At 44.0% G+C, this 21,824-nt stretch overlaps 3 protein-coding genes across 3 annotated transcripts in view; 2 read left to right on the forward strand and 1 right to left on the reverse strand.

The window, feature by feature from the left end:
- The window catches only part of SETD4 (SET domain containing 4), a 115,228-nt gene that overhangs the window by 86,360 nt on the left and 7,044 nt on the right, over positions 1–21,824 (reverse strand). The gene's annotated exons all lie outside the window — the stretch shown is intronic.
- CBR1 (carbonyl reductase 1) lies at positions 1,017–15,683 on the forward strand. The gene is made up of 3 exons (XM_056559607.1): positions 1,017–1,411; positions 10,222–10,329; positions 15,121–15,683. The coding sequence occupies exons 1-3, from the start codon at positions 1,126–1,128 to the stop codon at positions 15,555–15,557; spliced, it is 831 nt and encodes a 276-aa protein (XP_056415582.1). The 5' UTR covers positions 1,017–1,125; the 3' UTR covers positions 15,558–15,683.
- The window catches only part of DOP1B (DOP1 leucine zipper like protein B), a 248,102-nt gene continuing 247,581 nt past the window's right edge, over positions 21,304–21,824 (forward strand). The window contains exon 1 of the mRNA XM_056559592.1: positions 21,304–21,321. The gene's annotated coding sequence lies outside the window, so the exon portion shown is untranslated. The remainder of the gene's footprint in view (positions 21,322–21,824) is intronic.

Below are 21,824 nucleotides of genomic sequence, written 5' to 3' on the forward strand. Positions count from 1 at the left end.
ATTGAGTGGCATTATAAATAAAATGCATAATGCATGGAATGCCTTTAAAGGGGTACTCCGCTGGGAAAACATTTTTTTTTTTTTAGGTCTTTATGTCAACTGGTGCCAGAAAGTTAAACAGATTTGTAAACTACTTCTATTAAAAAATCTTTACCCTTCCAGTACTTTTTAGCAGCTGTATGCTACAGAGGAAATTCTGTTCTTTTTGAATTTTTTTTTTGTCTTGTCCTCAGTGCTCTACTGACACCTGATGCCCGTATCAGAAACTGTCCAAGGCAGCGTAGGTTTGCTATGGGGATTTTCTCCTGCTCTGGACAGTTCCTGATACGGACAGAGGTGTCAGCAGAGAGCACTGTGGTCAGACAGAAAAGAAATTAAAAAAGAAAAGAACTTCCTCTGGAGCATACAGCTGCTAAAAAGTACAGGAAGGGTAAAGATTTTTTAATAGAAGTAATTTACAAATCTGTTTAACTTTCTGGCACCAGGTCATTTAAAAAAAAAAATAAAAAAAAGTTTTCCACCAGCGTACCCCTTTAATGATTAGGATTCTTTATCTATGTTGGGTCCGTACAAATCTATAGATGGCGCATGTGTTGGGAGTAGAGATGAGCAAACTTACAGTAAATTCGATTCGTCACGAACTTCTCGGCTCGGCAGTTGATGACTTTTCCTGCGTAAATTAGTTCAGCTTTCAGGTGCTCCGGTGGGCTGGAAAAGGTGGATACAGTCCTAGGAAAGAGTCTCCTAGGACTGTATCCACCTTTTCCAGTCCACCGGAGCACCTGAAAGCTGAACTAATTTATGCAGGAAAAGTCATCAACTGCCGAGCCGAGAAGTTCGTGACGAATCGAATTTACTGTAAGTTCGCTCATTTCTAGTTGGGAGCTTTTCCTGATGTATACCCCAATGACAATGTGGATTTACCTTATGTAACCCAGCAGGGGAGTTCTCTTTTCTGGCCACTAGATGGCAGCATCATTGCACATATCTATGACAAGGGGGCAGAGCAGAGTCCAAGCCTTGCAGGGAGGAGCAGTTCTTCCATGCATTGATAATAAGCCCTTTCTGTCTTCTGCTCTGTGCATTTCCTCTGCTCTTCTCCTACTTGCAGTAAGTGCTGTCAACATGGCCGGCGTGCGGGTTGCAGTAGTCACAGGGGGCAATAAGGGAGTAGGACTGGCGGTGGTCAGGGCCATGTGCAAGCAGTTCCAGGGGGACGTGTATCTGACAGCCAGGAACCCCAAACTTGGAGAAGAAGCCGTCAAGGCCCTGAATGGTGAGGGGTTGTCCCCGCTCTTCCATCAGCTGGACATCAATGACCTGACCAGTATCCGGGCTCTGCGGGATTTCCTAAAGGAAAAGTATGGCGGTCTGGATGTGCTCATCAATAACGCCGGCATTGCATTTAAAGGTATGTTTTATTGGCTCCGGAACTCAATACTAGATAATATTGAAGTGCCCGTCTGTATAGGTCAGTGGTCTCCAAACTGTGAACCTCCAGCTGTTGCGAAACTACAACTCCCAGCACGGCCGGACAGCCGTTGGCTGTCCGGCCATGCTGGGAGTTGTAGTTTCGCAACAGCTGGAGGTTCACAGTTTGGAGACCACTAATATAAGTTGTCCTTTTTCACTGTGAACTCACCTAGAAGCACATAAAGCCGCAGTGAAGGACTACAAGGCTGTCCGTGCATGCCAGGAGTTGTAGTTTTGCAACAGCTGGAGGCGCAGCGGTTGGGAAACCCTGATATATAATAATACCGTCCTTAAGGCTGGGTTCACACTACATTTTTGCAATACAGTTCCTGTATCAGGTTTTTGATTTAAAATTTTTTTTTTTTTTAAACGGATTCCTCAAAACCGGACTAAACTGTATCAAAACGCGTGTACAAATTTTTATCTGTATACGGTTAAAACCCGTATATGGTTTGAAAAATTATGTCCGGTTGCATCCGTTTCTTTAAGAAAAGAACTGTATACGTTTTTAACTTTTTCACACCATTATGAATAAAGTTTCACTTGTTTGATTGAAATTCCAAGAAAAAAAACTGCAAAGTCAAAAACCAGATGGAACCATACACACATACGGTTCCCATTGACTCCCATGTTAAAAAAAATAAACGTATACGGTACGTTTTTTTCAGCCGGACCAAAAACCGTGGTAGCCCACGGTTTTCTGTCCGGAAAAAAAAAAAAAAATAAAAGTTAAAAACCGTATGGCTTGAAAAACGGAGACAACCATATACATTATGGTTCATACAGTTTTGAATTGGAAGTCTATGGGCACGGTTTTCTGTATGGTTGCGCATATATATATATATATATATATATATATATTTTATTTATTTTTTATGAAACCGTATGCCGAAACCGTAAAGCAATATCTTGGTGTGAACCCACCCTAATTGTGAGCCAGTAAAGACTATAAAAATTCATATACAGAGTTCTATTCCCAAGGAATACATCAGGCATGCTGGGAGTTGTAGTTTTGCAACAGCTGGAGGTACTCTGGTTGGGAAACACCGCTATAGTCTGTACCGGTCCCCGCCTGCTGCAGGAGTTCTTGAAATGCACAGTCATTCTGAGTTGTGTCCACACGACAACCTGTATTTCTGGTTTTTATTATATTATTAGGTTCACACTGCGTTTTTGTGTCCGTTTAACGTATACGTTTTATACACTTGAAAAGGGGGTTAAAAAATAGCAGAAACCATTTCCTATTAGTGAGAAAAATAAATAAATAAAAAAAAGAAAAAGATTGCCTCGTATAGAGATTTTTTGCCGTATACAATAGCGTATTTTGACTAAGTTTTTGTATACAGCAAAACTAATGTAGTGTTATGGAGGGGGGAAAAAAAACGTGAATCCAGCCTTACCTTAAAGGGGTATTCCAGGCCAAAACTTTTTTTTATATATATCAACTGGCTCCGGAAAGTTAAACAGATTTGTAAATTACTTCTATTAAAAAATCTTAATCCTTCCAATAGTTATTAGCTTCTGAAGTTGAGTTGTTGTTTTCTGTCTAACTGCTCTCTGATGACTCGCGTCCCGGGAGCTGTGCAGCTCCTATGGGGATATTCTCCCATCATGCACAGCTCCCGGGACGTGACATCATCATTGAGCAGTTAGACAGAAAACTTCAGAAGCTAATAACTATTGGAAGGATTAAGATTATTTAATAGAAGTAATTTACAAATCTGTTTAACTTTCGGGAGCCAGTAGATATAGTTTTGCCTGGAATACCCCTTTAAACGAGTACTCCACTGCTCAGCGTTTGGAACAAACTGTTCCGAGTGCTGGAGCCAGCGCCGGGCCCCCTCAATGCAAGTCTATGGGAGGGGGCGTGACAGCAGTCACGCCCCCTTCCATAGACTTGCATTGAGGGGGTGGGGCGTGACATCATGAGGGGGCGGGACTATGTCGTCACGAGCTCCCGGCTCTAGCATTCGGAACAATTTGTTCCAAACGCTGAGCAGCGGAGTACCCCTTTTAAGTGCATCTGTCACGTGATCTGTTGTAGTGGCGAATTTCCCGCTGTAAAAAAAAATGCTCCGCTACGAGCGGACACACAGTTACGGTCCCTCTGAGGGAGATTTATCAAAACCTGTGCAGAGAAAGTTATCCAGTTGCCCATAGCAACCAATCAGATTGTTTCTTTCATTTTTCGCAGGCCTTCCTAAAAATGAAAGAAGCGATCTGATTGGTTGCTATGGGAAACTGGGCAAGTTTTCCTCTGCACAGGTTTTGATAAATCTCCCCCTCTGTGACTGCCATTGTGCCCCGTGTGACCTGCCCTAAAGAACAGTTTTGTAGATGGTCCAAGAGTGTCACAGAAGCGTGGCCGGGGTCCCCCATATACCCCAGGGCCGCGTTGCCTCTCTTCACTGTCACACAAACCAAAACCTGCCATGTCATGGCATGTCCCCCGTGTCTTCTCACATCGAGAACCATCACCTGGGACTTTCCGGACCCTCCTATAGAGCGCCCCCAGGTGGTTCCCTACTGAGCGTAATTAGCTCTAGGCTGGAATGGAGCAAGCGGAGTGGGAGCCATGTCTGTCCACGACTCCACGTTATCCACTCCAGTGGCAAAAAACAACCTCTCCTGGAGGTACAATATATGGCTAGGTCCACCCTACGTTCCGGTCCCCGTTAATCGTACCCATCGGCATCACATTGAAAACAGGATGCCGACGTATACAGTTAACAGCGGACCCCATTTACTTCTATGGACAAACTGAGTCACCTAGTGACCACTTTCCGTACATCTAAAATAGAGTATACGCCAAAAGCTGACTCAGTTTGGCCATAGAAGTAAATGGTTTTTTTGGCGTTTTCGGCAGGATGCCGACTGATACAATTAACAGGGGCAGGAATGCTCAGGCTAGCCTCTGGCTAGGTTCATGTTGTGTTTGAAATGACGACATATACTGTGGCAGAGAACAGCGGGCCCCATTCATTTAAAGGGGACCTCTCATCAAATAAACTTTTGATATATTTTAGATTAATGAATGCTGAATAACTTCCCAATAGCATGTTAATGAAAAATATGCTTCTTTCTATTGTATTTTTCCCGATCAGTCCTGTCAGCAAGCATTTCTGACTCATGCTGGAGTCCTAAACACTCAGAGCTGCCAGCCTGCTTTGTTCACAGCCAAACAGGCTGTGAACAAAGCAGGCTGGCAGCTCGGAGTGTTCTCCTTTGTGAACAAAGCAGACTGGCAGCTCATAGTGTTTAGGACTCCAGCATGAGTCTGAAATGCTTGCTGCCAGGACTGGTAGGGAGACCCCTAGTGGTCATTTCTTCAAAGTGGAAAATTAAATAGAAAGAAGCATATTTTTTAATAACATGCAATTGTAAAGTTATTCTGCATACATTAATCTATAATATATCAAAAGTTTTTTTGATGAGAGGTACCCTTTAAATGATTTTATTTTTTACTGGACTCAAAACATTTCCAATCCAATTAAAATAGCGTATACGGCCCTTGTGACTCCGTCCAGGCCATTAAAATCAATGGGGCCCGCTGCTCTCAGCCACAGTATACGTTGGCATCCCGTTCTCGGATGGATACCTCTGACGGAAAGTCCAAACCCACTAGAAACCTAACCTTATGTAGACGAAGTGTGTTTTTCTATAAATCTGCAGACACCTACAGACCTTAGGACAGTGTTTCCCAACCAGGATGCCTCCAGCTATTGCAACACTACAACCCCCAGCATGCTGGGGGTTGTAGTCTTGCAACAGCTGGAGGCATCCTGGTTGGGAAACACTCTATAAGGGTGCCCCGCCATGGCTCAAACCCGCAGTGGGAAACCCTCTTGTGTGAACATACCCTTAGGAATTAGATTCACAGCAATTTCCCTGTATGCTTTTATGATCGTCAGTGACTTCCTATGACAGATCCTTCTATTTATCAGATCCTCCAAGTATGTCATTTCCTTGCAGATTTCTTGCTCTGCTGCTTTCTCCATAAAGGGGTTCTCCACCATAAGGGGATTTTAGTACTTACCTGCCAGACAGTGATGGACATGCTTAGGAAGGATCCATGCTTGTCTTGGATCTAAATGGCTATGTTGTGAGATTACTATAATGCTGAGGCTATATATTTGTGAACTGGTTATTTCCTGTTGGAGTTCCCTCCCTCAAACTACATGTTCCATAATTCCTTGTTTGTAAGAGTTACATTTTCTCCCTCCCACACATCAGCCAGCCCAATTAACTGAAACACACCTGTGCTCCCTTCCATGCAGTAGACCAGTGTTTTCTAACCAGGGTTCCTCCAGCTGTTGCAAACCTACAATTCAATGCAAAATGATCTCCTTCCCACCCAGCGGTCGCTCCACCCATTGAAGCAAAGACAGGCTCCCTCTTAACACCTGACTAGTGATGTAATGTCTCAGGCCGCACTGCAACCTGGAAAAACCTGAGACAACACTTTTTTATGCTGTTGAAAATAAACATTGGGGGGTAAAATCACAGAAGAATTGCGAGACCACCATGAAACACAGATACTATATTATGAACTACACTAACTTTACAGCCCCTGAAGCCCAGTCAAATAAAAAAAGTACTTACATAACCCTTTAATACGGAGATTACGATTGCAGGCGTTTATGATTAAATTGTTGTCTAAGCAATTTCCTAACATGTCATTTGGCTTCATTTTGTGTTCATTACCGTGAAACTCCATCCCCTGTGATCATCCAATACTGTTGTCTGTACAGTGCTCTAGAAATGCACAGTCATGCTGAGTTGTATTTACACGATAACCTGGCGTTCTGGTTTTTATTATGAAACTCAGGCTACATTTTTTTGTCCATTTAAAATATACCTTTTATACACTTAAAAAAAAAAGGAAAAAATATATATATGTTAACCCTATATGCCATACAGCAGAATCAGTTTCCTATTCACTTACATTAAAAAAAAATAATAATAATGTAACATATATGGCGAGATTTATCAAAACCTGTGCAAAGGAAAAGTTGACCAGTTGCCCATAGAAACCAATCAGATGGCTTCTTTCGTTTTTTAAAAAGGTCTCTGAAAAATGAAAGAAGCGATCAGATTAGCTGCTATGGGCAACAGGTCACGGGTTTTAATAAATCTCCCCAATAGAGTATACTTGCCGACCATATACTATAGCGTAGTTGACTAAGTTTTTGTATACAGCACAATAAACATAGTGTGATGAAGGGCAGATGTTTTTAACCCTTGGTATTCGTGACGCCATGGTGTGGTTATCCTCTACACCACCCGAGGTATGGCCGCTGATTCCTGGGCCAGGCGCGGGGCAAATAATCACAAAAATGCAAGGTTACAGAACAATGCCATCTTTACTGAGGCAGACAGATGTTAAAGTCTTTACAGCTCAGTTTAGGCCAAAGGAGGTGACCAGTGGACTTTAGGAGACTTACGGACTCCCTGAGACTTGTATTGGACTTGGACTCGATTATGCAGTCCCACGCTGCTTTTAGACTTTACTATGCTGACTAGACTTCTCCCCTTTTATTTAGGCTTACCAGGCTTTGACTTTCACCTGTAGGGAGTTCCACGGATTGTGGCTGCGTGGTTAGGCCTTGGTCTCCCTCAGGAACACCAGACACTCTTAGGTCTTCACTTGACTGTACCTCAGCAGAGGACTGAACTAACTAGCTCCTCCCTGCTATATAAGGGAGCAATTTTGAGGGATCCTATAGGTCACCAACAAGTCACCTGGTCACTGGCACCTTCCTTGATTACAGAGGCTTATCAACAATACTTAAAGGCACATTAACATGAATATAATACATTAACATGCAGACTGGGTAAGGAGAGTCCTCAGTGTGGAGGCCAACGGACTGGGACTGAGTCCTCCTGATAGGACCATTAGTGTACAGAATGGCCACTTCTGTACTGGGCCACCACAATAGTGCTGTGAAAACAGGGACAAAAACCCAGCATGAACCCAGCCTTACATTATAAAGTGTCATACTAAAGGGCAGTATGACATTCTGGGTCCTGTTACCACTCCAGGCCCAAGCGTCACGATTTCTTTCAGAAATATAACATCCAACATACATTCTAAAACACCTGCCCTCCCCACTAGATAACCAATTTAACTCCCCCTTTACTCTAATTTCCATATTTGTATAGCTCTCCCCTGCTATTCTTCCTGGAAATCTATGAATAAATGGTTGTTACTATAATCCTGACATTGTCTGTTAGCAGTGACTAGACATAGTGTAGGGACATGCCCTACTGATGAAGGGTAAATGGTAAGACCCACTTATCAGTTTACTCATGTGTTTCCTGGAGGTATAACAGAGCAACAGGACATTGCAGAATTTTAATAAGATGCTTTAAAATTGTACTTTTAGGGTAGGGTCCCACTGAGCGCATCTGCAACGTACCGTATTTCACGCTCCAGATGTGCCGACGGCAGTCATAAAAGTGAGCTCCTTGCTGTGACTGGGTATCTCTGTGTGTCTGCTCGTAGCAGGGGATTTTCCTCTGTAGACACAGTGCCTGCTTGTAGTAGCTGGAAATCCGCCACTATGAGCAGACACATAGAGCTACCCGGTCACAGCAGGGAGCTTGCTCCAGTGACTGCTGTCGCCACATCCGCAGAGTTAAATACATTGTGGCTGCACTCCGTGTGACCTCACCCTCATGGGGTGTATAAGTATTTGCTAAAACCCTGTGATCGTGATAAATGGCGGGGGGGCTTGGAAGCAGCCATGGGGACCGACCACCGACCCCCTCCGTGACTACTTACCCTTTCCCGGTGGCTTTTTTTTTTTTTTTTTAACTATGATTTCTCTAAAACACCAGAACGTTTCAGAGTAGATCGTAGTGTCCCATTTAAATCCAGTGACAGGTTCTCTTTAAGAAGAATAAATGTCCTTACATTTAGATTCCTGGAACGGTCCCAATGAAAATGTTTTGAATTTTGTGGATAACAATCTACAAGGCTGGAAGTATAAAGTCATTTCAGGTTAAGGTTAAGAGCTGATCGTCCTTTAAAGTGTGTTTTTGCAACAATTTAGTTGGCTCTCGACTCCCCCGCTGATCAGCGGTCTGGAGCGACCATGTTCCTCGTGTGAGCGTTGCAGCCTCTTTAGGTGAACAGGACAACACTACAGTACAGTACAGTACCGTCCACACCTGCTGCATATAGTAGCACTAGCGCTGCTAAACACTGAAGAGGCTGCGGCTGTCATGCAAGCAACATGGCCCCTCCAGATGGCTGATCTGGTAGGGGGCAGGATAGACCATCAGTCTGAGTAACCCCTTTAAATTGTGCAAGAGGGGGAGGGGAGCAAAAGAAAAGTGTTCTTTGTTTTGTTTTTGTGTTTTCTTTCTATGTAACATCCATTTCTTGTTGTACATTTTATGATGTGTTTTTAGTCTGATTCAGCTTTAAAGGGGTACTCCGCTGGAAACATCTTATCCCTATCCAAAGGATAGGGGATAAGATGTTAGATCGCGGGGGTCCTGTTGCTGCCACGGCACCCCCCTGTCATTCGATGCACTCCACTCTGTGCCTGATGACTGGCAATGCTTCCGTGTTCCAGGCGCCGATGCTGCCGGCCCGGAGATTGCGGGGGTCCCCAGAAACAAGACCCCCGCAATCTAACATCTTATCCCCTTATCCTTTGGATAGGGGATAAGATGTTTCAAACGGAGTACCCCTTTAATATCTTTACAAGCTCTGGTAAACTGGTTGCTGCAGACACAGATCTACTGCTAGACCGTTTTAGATCATCTCCCTTAGGCCTTGTTCACACAGCGGAATTTCGGAGCAGAATCCATCTGAAAAATTCCGCTCGGCACAATCTGTTTCCTATTGACTTACATTATAACAAAAAAAAAAACTGATGGCAAAGTACAGTGGTCCCTCAAGTTACAATATTAATCGGTTCCAGGACGACCATTGTATGTTGAAACCATTGTATGTTGAGACCAGAACTCTATGGAAACCTGGTAATTGGTTCTGAAGCCACCAAAATGTCACCCAAAAATAGGAAAAAGTGAGGATTAAAGATAAATAAGTAGATAACTAATATAGATAAAGCAAATCCTTACATATAAAAGTAAGAAAGATCTGATGGGAGCTGTAATCACTGTCTATGTCAGTGTTTCCCAACCAAGGTGCCTCCAGCTGTTGCAAAATTACAACTCCCAGCATGCCCGGACAGCCAAAGGCTGTCCGGGCATGCTGGGAGTTGTAATTTTGCAACAGCTGGAGGCAACCCCTTTGGGAAACACTGGTCTATGTAGAGGACGGAAGCTTCTTCAGGGTCCTGTACAGTACACAGTGTCCTAAAAAAAAGGAAAATGGCGCCGCCCTCACCTAATGCCCAAAGGAGAAGCCAACCCTGGCACAGGTAAAGAGTACAGAACATGTAATACCTCCCTGTACTGTAGGGGGCGCTACCAGATACCATTCAGTGCATGCACAGGGGTTTTACCAGTGAAATATCCATTCTGATTGGTCAGTTCTTCCAGCCATTGACACGTTTTGCCGATTCCAAAGCATTGTATGTTGAGTCTGGTTTCAAGTTACAATGGTCCAGAAAAGACCATTGTATGTGGAAACTATTGTATGTTGAGGCCATTGTAAGTTGAGGGATCACTGTATATCCTTTGATGCCTATTGAATCCATACCAAAAAAATGCAATTTATTTAACCTCAGCATGGCCTAAACCGCTTTTAATTTCCATGTTCTTTGTTTCCAGTTGCTGACACAACCCCATTTGCCGCCCAAGCTGAAGTGACTCTAAGGACCAACTACATTGGCACGCGAGATGTCTCCAATGAGCTTCTTCCACTTATCAAGCCAAATGGTTAGTATACAGTGATAGTTATGGACTATTTCAGGTTACGGACTATTTTAGGTGTCCCTCCACCATTTCTTTTCACTTGGGTGCAGACATATTTTTTTATAAAAGTGTGAACAGGAGGTGCAGCCATATTGTTTGTCGCCTTTCAATTAGGGTTGCCACCTGGCCGGTATTTTACCAATGGCTGTCCGGGCATGCTGGGAGTTGTAGTTTTGCAACAGCTGAGGGCAAGGCCGGCCTTAGGTGTTCATGCGCCCTGTGCGAGCTAACCTTGAGGCGCCCCCCCCCCCCCCCTATTACCCCATAAACATACACAAAGAGGAAAAAAATCTTTGTTTTTTTTGTCCCTGTCCCCCTTAAAGGGGTACTCCCATGGAAAACTTTATTTTTATTTTTTTATAAATCAACTGGTGCCAAAAAGTTAAACAGATTTGTAAATCACTTCTATTAAAAAAAAAATCTTAATCCTTCCAGTACTTTTTAGGGGCTGTATACTAAAGAGAAATCCAAAAAAGAAATGCATTTCCTCTGATGTCATGACCACAGTGCTCTCTGCTGTCTATTTTAGGAACTGTCCAGAGCAGGAGAAAATCCCCATAGCAAACATATACTGCTCTGGACAGTTCCTAAAATGGACAGCAGAGGTCAGCAGAGAGCACTGTGGTCATGAAATCAGAGGAAAAGCATTTTTCATTTTTTGGGATTTTTCTTTAGTATACAGCCCCTAAAAAGTACTGGAAGGATTAAGATTTTTTAATAGAAGTGATTTACAAATCTATTTAAGTTTCTGGCACCAGTTGATTTAAAAAATAAAATAAAAAGTTTTCCATGGGAGTATCCCTTTAATCAGTCCCCTGCCCCCCCTTAATCAGACGCAGACCCCCCTTAATCAGGCCCTCCACCTTCACCAGTCCCCCTTAACCCCTTAAGGACACATTGTGAAAACACGTAACACGTCCGAGCAGTACATGGATAGCTCATTGGTTTTATTGAGCACTGTGTAATGCTTAGTTTCACCAGTGGTGGCACTGCAGTAAAACTGCTAACGTGCAGAATACTGATCGCTGGGGGTTTCCAAACTATTGCCCAAAGTTAATCTCTTTAACCCCTTAAGGACTCAGCCCATTTTGGCCTTAAGGACTCAGACAATAAAATTTTTACGTTTTCATTTTTTCCTCCTCGCCTTCTAAAAATCATAACTCTTTTATATTTTCATCCACAGACTAGTATGAGGGCTTGTTTTTTGCGCGACCAGTTGTCCTTTGTAATGACATCACTCATTATATCATAAAATGTATGGCGCAACCAAAAAACACTATTTTTGTGGGGAAATTAAAACGAAAAACGCAATTTTGCTAATTTTGGAAGGTTTCGTTTTCACGCCGTACAATTTATGGTAAAAATGACGTGTGTTCTTTATTCTGAGGGTCAATACGATTAAAATGATACCCATTATTACATACTTTTATATTATTGTTGCGCTTAAAAAAAATCACAAACTTTTTAACCAAATTAGTATGTTTATAATCCCTTTATTTTGATGACCTCTAACTTTTTTATTTTTCCGTATAAGCGGCGGTATGGGGGCTCATTTTTTGCGCCATGATCTGTAATTTTTTTTTTGATACCACATTTGCATATAAAAAACTATGAATACATTTTTTATAATTTTTTTTTTTATAAAATGTATTAAAAAAGTAGGAATTTTGGACTTTTTTTTTTTTTTTACGTTCACGCCGTTCACCGTACGGGATCATTAACATTTTATTTTAATAGTTTGGACATTTACGCATGCGGCGATACCAAATATGTCTATAAAAAAAAATTACGCTTTTTGGGGGTAAAATAGGAAAAAACGGACGTTTTACTTTTTTTATTGGGGGAGGGGATTTTTCACTTTTTTTTTACTTTTACTTTTACATTTTTTTACATTTATTTTTACATTTGAATAGTCCCCATAGGGGACTATTCATAGCAATACCATGATTGCTAATACTGATCTGTTCTATGTATAGGACATAGAACAGATCAGTGTTTTCGGTCATCTTCTGCTCTGGTCTGCTCGATCTCAGACCAGAGCAGGAGACGGACGGAGGAAGGAGAGGGGACCTCCGTGCGGTGTTATGAATGATCGGATCCCCGCAGCAGCGCTGCGGGCGATTCGATCATTCATTCAAATCGCGCACTGCCGCAGATGCCGGGATCTGTATTGATCCCGGCACCTGAGGGGTTAATGGCGGACGCCCGCGAGATCGCGGGCGTCGGCCATTGCCGGCGGGTACCTGGCTGCGATCAGCAGCCGGGATCAGCCGCGCATGACACTGGCATCGCTCCGATGCCCGCGGTTATGCACAGGACGTAAATGTACGTCCTGGTGCGTTAAGTACCACCGCACCAGGACGTACATTTACGTCCTGTGTCCTTAAGGGGTTAAGCAGATTCAGACACCCCCCCCTTCACCAGTCCCATGTTCTTATTACTCAGTCCCCTGTCACTCATAATCAGAAATCTGGAAAAGTTGAGTAGATTAGACTGTAGGGTTTGAAGAAATCGGTGTCCAGGTTGTAAGGCTGTAGCAGTGAGCAGAGCAGAGTGAGACTGCACCACCCCCCCTCCCCCCCCCCCCCCCCCCCCCAAATCAACCAATCACAGTGACTCAGCACAGTGTCTCAGCACTCAGCACAGTGTCTCAGCACTCAGCACAGTGTCTCAGCACAGTGACTCAGCACAGTGTCTCAGCACTCAGCACAGTGACTCAGCACAGTGTCTCAGCACTGAGCACAGTGACTCAGCACTCAGCACTCAGCACAGTGACTCAGCACTCAGCACTCAGCACAGTGTCTCAGCACAGTGTCTCAGTACTCAGCACAGTGTCTCAGCACTCAGCACAGTGTCTCAGCACAGTGTCTCAGCACTCAGCACAGTGTCTCAGCACTCAGCACAGTGTCTCAGCACAGTGTCTCAGTACTCAGCACAGTGTCTCAGCACAGTGTCTCAGCACTCAGCACAGTGTGTCAGCACTCAGCACAGTGTCTCAGCACAGTGTCTCAGTACTCAGCACAGTGTCTCAGCACAGTGTCTCAGCACAGTGTCTCAGCACAGTGTCTCAACACAGTGTCTCAGCACTCAGCACAGTGTCTCAGCACAGTGTCTCAGCACAGTGTCTCAGCACAGTGTCTCAGCACAGTGTCTCAGCACTTTGATCAGCTCTTTGGGACACAGAACGCTTCAAGACACCGTTTTCTTCACTACACTGGCCTGTTACACTGCAAGCTGTGTCGGCCGCCCGGCACGCCTGTTGCTATGGCGCCCTGTGCGGCCGCACAGCTCGCACACCCCAAAGGCCGGCCCTGGCTGGAGGCACCCCGTGTTGGGAAACACTGACTGATACTATATACTACTATATAGCAAGATAGAGCCACGGGGCGGCACTGCCTAATGTTCAGCAATGTAACACCTGCACCTGGAGAGGTGCCGAGATATGATAGCCGAAATCCTGGTGTCAGTCTTTCGGTGCTCAGTGAACCATAAAGTAGAGGCAAGTAATCACAGCATGTGAAGAGAAAGAATGCTCACGGCACTCGATGCACTGACATCATATATCTTCTTTATTCGGACAAGGGGGATACACATCGGGAGTGGAGACAGGGGGGGGGAACAGGCCAACGACCATTTCGCCTCAAGCGCAGCTTCCAGTGGTCGTTGGCCTGTTCCCCCGTCTCCACTCCCGATGTGTATCCCCCTTGTCCGAATAAAGAAGATATATGATGTCAGCGCATCGAGTGCCGTGAGCATTCTTTCTCTTCACATGCTATGACTATATACTACTATATAGTCCAACATGCTGGGAGTTGTAGTTTTGCAACAGCTGGAGGCACCCCTGGTTGGGAAACATTGACCTATACTATTATATATTCCAACATGCTGGGAGCTGTCGTTTTCGTTTGGGGCAGCTGCTGAGCCACAGGCTGTATCGGCATGCTGGGAGTTGTACTTGGTAACTAACTGCAACTCCCGAATTTTTATAAGAATAAAAAAATAAAAAAAAAAATAAAAAATGGTACTGTTCAAAACTACAGATCAGGGCACAAAAAAAATTAGCCCTCATACAGGCCCGTATAAGGAGAATTAAAAAAGTTATAGGGGTCGGAATTGGACAAAATAATTAATTATGCACATTAGCATGGCCGATATTTATTTATTTATTTTTTATTTTTTTGCAAGAAAGGTGGCAACCCTAGCCCTGATGCCAGAGGGAGGCCCAAAAGCATCTCTGTTCCATAAGAAAACACCAGTATTATACATGGGGCCCATTTACAGATCTTGAATTGGGGCCCTGAAGCTACAGGTTATACCTCAGGCTAAGTCTGAGTTCACACTACGTTTTGACTATACGGTCACCAGATCCGGCTGGGGGGGGAGTGAAAACCGGGTGCTCCCGTATCCCAACCATCCGGTCAGCTCATTAATTTGACTCGGATAGTGACTCCGGTCGGCTCATTTTTGCCCTGTATCCGGCTGTGTGACCTAAAACCGTTGGATGCAGCGGTCTGGTCCGGTCACAAAAACGGATACGGGGCAAAAATGAGCCGACCAAAGTCACTATCTGAGTCAAATTAAAGAGATACGGGAGCGCCCAGTTTTCACTCCCCCCAGCTGGATCTGGTGACCAGATCATCAAAACGTAGTGTGAACCCACCCTAAGAGAGACTGTTAGGTAGCCCCCATAGATCTGTTAGATGACTTCTTCATGGGGTCCTGCTGTTTTAACACCATATATTTGTGCTCTGACAGGAAGAGTTGTCAATGTCTCCAGCATGGTGAGCCCCTCTGCTCTCGCCAAGTGCAGCCCCCAACTTCAGGAGAAATTCCGCAGTGACACCATCACAGAGGACGAGCTGACGAAACTTATGGAGAAGTTTGTTGAGGATGCCAAGAATGGAGCCCATCAAGAAAGGGGCTGGCCGAACACTGCTTATGGGGTGTCCAAAATCGGGGTAACAGTGTTGTCCAGAATTCAAGCACGGGAACTTAAGAAGACCAGGAAAGGAGAGGGCATAATTCTCAATGCCTGCTGCCCAGGGTGGGTGAGGACTGATATGGCGGGTCCTAATGCCACCAAGTCTCCTGATGAAGGTGCCGTGACCCCAGTATATTTGGCTCTCCTCCCAGTCTCCGCGGAATCACCTTATGGGGAGCTGGTCAGTGAGAAGAAGGTTGTCCCCTGGTAGATGTAAAATCCAAAGCCGCGATGCCTTTATGTCAGTGTTGGCCTTAACGCGTGTTGATTTAATGATGAGTATTTTTCCCTGTGAGATGTAGTTTTTTATGTCAAAATAAAGTTTGACGTTACCAAAGATGTGTGGTCATTTATGATATTGTATGGTTTTAGCAAAGAACCAAACTGAGAGATCATCTATGCAGTAGGACCCTTTAAAGGGGTACTCGGCCCCTAGACATCTTATCCCCTATTCAAAGTATAGGGGATAAGATGTCTGATCGCGGGAGTCCCGCCGCTGGGGACCCCCGCGATCTTGGCTGCGGCACCTCAGACATCCGATGCACTGAGCAAACTTCACTCCGTGCCAGATGACTGGCGATGCGGGGCGGAGGCTTGGGACGTCACGCCCAGCTCGTGACATCACAGCCGTGCCCCCTCAATGCAAGTCTATGGGAGGGGGCGTGACGGACGTCACGCCCCCTCCCATAGACTTGCATTGAGGGGGCGTGGTCATGAAGTCACGAGTGGGACATGGCCGTGACGTCATGAGCATCCGGCGATGCACCCGGCACTCTAAATGATGCCCGGTGCAGCAGGGAGATCGCAGGGATCCCTTTGGATAGAGGGTAAGATGTCTAGGGGTGGAGTACCCCCTTTAAATCGTTAGTGTCATTAAAAACAACATTTGAAATAGAAGTCTTTGCAGAGAAATGGACGGACCTCCCCACCAGCCGGGGAACGGGGCACTTTTTAACCCCCTAGATGCTGTGGTCAAAAGTGACCGCAACATCTATGCCTCTTTTTACTCCATTCACTACCCCCTGATGATGCCAAGAGGTTTAGATGGCATTCGATGACCTAGTCAAGGGTGTTCTAAAAGATGTAGGGCAATACACTGCGAGAGGGGACTGAAAGTTTAATTAAAAAGGAACAATTTTAAAAATCTAATAAAAAATAAAAATGAAATAAAATACATGAATTAAAGGAAATGTGTGAACAGAAAATGACCTATTGCTTAAATCAGAGTTTTATGTTAACCATATTTTTAAAGCCTTTTTGGTGATATTTTTTCAAATTTTTCATTTTACTATCTAGATTTCATAATGATCCTAAAATCTTGCTGTTTTCCTTCTGGTTACTAGTAGAGATGAGCGAACTTACAGTAAATTCGACTTGTCACGAACTTCTCGGCTCGGCAGTTGATGACTTATCCTGCATAAATTAGTTCAGCCTTCAGGTGCTCCCGTGGGCTGGAAAAGGTGGATACAGTCCTAGGAGAATCTTTCCTAGGAATGTATCCACCTTTTCCAGCCCACCGGAGCACCTGAAAGCTGAACTAATTTATGCAGGATAAGTCATCAACTGCCGAGCCGAGAAGTTCGTGACGAGTCGAATTTACTGTAAGTTCGCTCATCTCTAGTTACTAGGCCTAAAACTAAGCTAATACTTCCTGTTCTGTACAGATTATTTCCCAGTAATGCCTCCCTTCTCAGCACAGATTGGAGAACAGTGAGAGGTGACTCTAGTAGAGAGGTAAAAAAATAGCTGATGCTCAGAGATCAGCCTCCCCCCTCCATATAGAATGACCTCTAAAAAGGTCTCAGAGAATGTTCAGTAATGTTTTCAAATTCATGTGAAGAGGACAGGTTCTGTCTAGTGTCGCCTATGTCCATGGGGCTTGCTGTAAAGCATATCACTAAATGCTGTAAAAACAGCTCAGGCAAGATGGCAGCCCCCATAATAATTTACTCAAAAAATAAAATAAAATAAAAATTACAATCAGAAAATAGAAAGTTTTTGGCGCTAATATGGAAAAAATATTTGAGACACATCTGCTATAAAAGGAAAAGGGGGAGGATAAGTTATTAGGAAATGGGGGGGGGGGAACTGTAAAAAGAAAATGAAAATAAAAATAAACATTAAATCTGTACTGTACAAAAATAGAGGAAAAAGAAACATAGCCGCTAGAGATGAGCGAACTTACAGTAAATTTGATTCGTCACGAACTTCTCGGCTCGGCAGTTGATGTCTTATCCTGCATAAATGAGTTCAGCTTTCAGGTGCTCCCGTGGGCTGGAAAAGGTGGATACAGTCCTAGGAAAGAGTCTCCTAGGAATGTATCCACCTTTTCCAGCCCACGGGAGCACCTGAAAGCTGAACTAATTTATGCAGGAAAAGTCATCAACTGCCGAGCCGAGAAGTTCGTGACGAATCGAATTAACTGTAAGTTCGCTCATCTCTAATAGCCGCACATCCACAATTTGTATTTTGATCTACTTGCTTCTCAGCATAAATTCAAACACGAACAGATTGTTAGTATACATTTTGATAAAAAAATACAAGCCCACTCGCCACGTCAAGGCCACCTATTTAGAGTGGGTCCTTAACCCAACATTGGCATAGCGCCAGGCGGCAGCCACCATCACCGCAACACCATGCCCACAGGGGGAACGACCCAGTGGCTGGGCAGCCCCACTGCTGCCCGACCAAGCCCCTGGCTCCGGGCCACACCACCCCACAGACAAAGCACCACAGTAACAATTAGAGATGAGCGAACTTACAGTAAATTCGATTCGTCACGAACTTCTCGGATCGGCAGTTGATGACTTTTCCCGCATAAATTAGTTCAGCTTTCCGGTGCTCCGGTGGGCTGGAAAAGGTGGATACAGTCCTAGGAGACTCTTTCCTAGGACTGTATCCACCTTTTCCAGACCACCGGAGCACCTGAAGGCTGAACTAATTTACGCAGGATAAGTCATCAACTGCCGAGCAGAGAAGTTCGTGACTAATCGAATTTACTGTAAGTTCACTCATCTCTAGTAACAATGACCGCCACAGTGCAACCACACCAATGTGAATGCTAGGAGGAAACCCTTATGCAGTGTCCTGCTAATTAAAAAAGCCTGGGCCGAAGGGGTGGAGCAGAGTGCTGGCTATGAAAGAGGGGAGAGACTACAATGTGAAACAAAATAGAGAAAAAGAAACACAGCTGCACATCCACAATTTGTATTTTGATCTATATCTGTATTGCTGGAGTTGAAAATGTCTAACATGGGAAAATGTTATTTGTCCTGCACAATGAACGCCATTCAAGAAAAAGAACATCTAGTGCCATAAATACTGTTTTTTAGGGTCACCTCCCACCTCACAATGCAACCCAAATGGTATCTATAAAAGCTGCAGTTCACTGAGCATGAAAAAAAAAAACTGCTTCAGATCCGATGATGGGGGTAAAAAAAAAGGACAGAATATGGCAAAGCAGTAATACAGTGATCCCTCAACTTACAATGGCCTCAACATACAATAGTTTCAACATACAATGGTCTTTTCTGGACCATTGTAAGTTGAAACCAGACTCAACATACAATGCTACAGACAGTCCAGATCTGTGAAACATGTCAATGAACTGACCAATCAGAATGGGCATTTACTGGTAAAACACCTGTATTACTGAAGCGTATGCACTGACTGGTGTCTGGTAGCGCCCCCTACAGTACATGTTCTGTACTCTTACCTGTACCAGGATTAACTGCTCTTTTGGACACCAGGTGAGGGCGACTCCATGTAACTTTTTTATACTTTTTTTGTACTGTGTGTACTGTACAGGACCCCGAAGAAGCTTCTGTCCTCTACATAGACCAGTGCTTCCCAAGCAGGGTTCCCCCAGCCTTTGGCTGTCCGGACATGCTGGGAGTTGTAGTTTTGCAACAGCTGGAGGCTCCCTGCTTGGGAAACACTGACATAGACAGTGATTTACAGCTCCCAGCAGATCTTTCTTACTTTTATATGTAAGGACTTGCTTTATCTATATTAGTTATCTACTTATTTTTATTTAATTCTCACTTTTTCCTATTTTTGGATGACATTTTGGTGCCTTTAGAACCAATTACCAGGTTTCCATAGAGCTCTGGTCTCAACATACAATAGTTTCAACATACAATGGTCGTCCTAGAACCAATTAATATTGTAACTTGAGGGACCACTGTATGTGTATATCATTATTCTATGCACTGTTGGCAAAAATCTTTGCAGGGGTTGGACTACAATTCTGTTTTACCTGCTTACACCACTAGGGGGAGCTCACTGAACACAATTTATACGCTGGTATCTTCCATTCAAGTCAATACTAAATCTGTCTTCAGTAAGCATGTGTGGTAAACCAGGACACTTGTAATGTAGGGGTGTTGCAGTGGTAGTGTAGGGTCAGATGGTATTAACCCTTAGATGTCGTGACGCCAGGGTGAGGTTTCAGTTGATAGCAGGCACACAGGATTTGTAGGATTGAGCTTCGATAACTCACGGTTTTGTGGCTGCTAGGTATTTAGGCTTCAGGCCTAGCTTGAATTGATGCTGAAGATATGAGATTAGTGCTTTGCTTTGTAGTGCAGGAACAAGAGAGTGCCAAGAGAGATAATTTAGTGGCTGCAGCCACTTATATATTAAGGGGGCTGGACAAAGCTAATTGGCTGGCAAACCTGTAAGTCCTGATCCAGTGAACTCTGGGTATATCACATGGCCTGTAAGGTCCTTAAACCATAATACAATTTAATTAAAGGCACATGACCTCTAAGGTCCTATACCGAGGTATTCCTATGTATTTAGAAACCTGTCAGACAATACAGAGCTATTCCTATGTATTTAGAAACACGTCAGACAATCTTATCTGCTGTATGATTCCTGTGTCAAGATTCTAATAAAACAAGCTTCGTTTATCCTTCAACCTCGCGTGTCCTTTTGTCTATTGTTACTGAGAAGCCGTGGGCAGGACCGGCGGGTCCGAGAAACTGGTGTGTTGGAAGGAGGCAGCACGGGTGAGCAGGCTAAGTGTTACATTGTGGTGTCCCGGTACAGTATTGCATATATATATTACATTAAACAACACAGTTATATGAGGCGACTAGGGGTTAGTCCTACAGGAGAGCCCTATTGACATGGAGGGACTCTGGATGAGGGGACTTTAGACAAAGGGACAGGACCAGGTCCTGTACTGGGACACCACACATGGAAGCTCCCTAGTGTTTCAAAAAGGATCTTCATGCTGATAGTTATCAGTACACAGTGCTATCTTTTTTGTTATAGTCAGTCAACCCACATGATAAACTGAGTATTAAGTCAGGAAGCTTGAACACAATTCAGGGTGGTGTAAAGAGCATAGGAATGGTTTATCCAATATCCAGGAATCAGAGAATATTATTCTACCAAATAGCAGAAGTGAAGATCAGAAGTGTCTGAGCATTGCCTGCCTGGTTCTTGGGGAATATGAGGGTGGCTAATTTCAATCAATGCCTATTAAGACCGACATTTCATGAGTAGTGGCATATAACTATATTACATATGCAAAAATGTTTAATAATTATGCATGTGGCCCGATGGGCATAGTGGGTATTACTATGGAATACAATGCATATTTATAATTTGCTGCTCGTATTGGTGTGAGTGATCCATCATTACTTGTATGATCCATTTTTGGTTTTCCATTTGTCTGAGAAACTTTTATATAGAGTGATGTAATAGGTCATGTGACCTTCCATCCATGTATTTTAGTAGCGTGTGTTGTATTGTGATTTAGTCTACGATTAAGCACCGGCTGGTGAGAAACACGTCAGACAATCTTATCTGTTGTATGATTCCTGTGTCAAGATTCTAATAAAAAAAAGCTTCATTTAGCCTTCAACCTCGCGTGCCGGACATGTCCTTTTGTCTATTGTTACTGAGAAGCCGTGGGCAGGACCGGCGGGTCCGAGGCACAGGTGTGTTGGAAGGAGGCAGCACGGGTGAGCAGGATAAGTGTTACATTTTGGTGTCCCAGTACAGTATTGCATACCGTACCTAGTGTAAAGGTCCCCAAAGTCAGAGTAACTACGCTCAGGTAGGGTCCCCCAGGTGGGACAGCCCCTAGTTATCTAATGTTAATATATGTATATATATATTTCATAATAGTATATATCTAGGATAATGTATAGTACTTACCTTGTTTAGCGTCGCAGGACCTTCGGTCATGTGACCATGTTAATCTCCTCTATGGTATGTTGGAAGACCTTAGGAGGTCCTTGGGTCACATGTTACCCATAAATCTTTGTAATGGTGATTGACATCAGTATGGACCAATTAGCACTAGTCCAGCCCCTGCCCATATAAGGGGGCTGTAGCCAATTATCGCTCTCTTGGGTTGCTGCTCTCGTGGATGCCGGACTAGCAGGATGGATCTGCGCAACTTTCAAAGACACGCTAGGCCTCAAAAACCTACTGGCCTCAGCAGAATTAAAACCATGAGTTC

The sequence above is a fragment of the Hyla sarda genome, chromosome 2 (assembly GCF_029499605.1).
Source record: "Hyla sarda isolate aHylSar1 chromosome 2, aHylSar1.hap1, whole genome shotgun sequence".
NCBI classification, from domain to species: Eukaryota; Metazoa; Chordata; class Amphibia; order Anura; family Hylidae; genus Hyla; species Hyla sarda.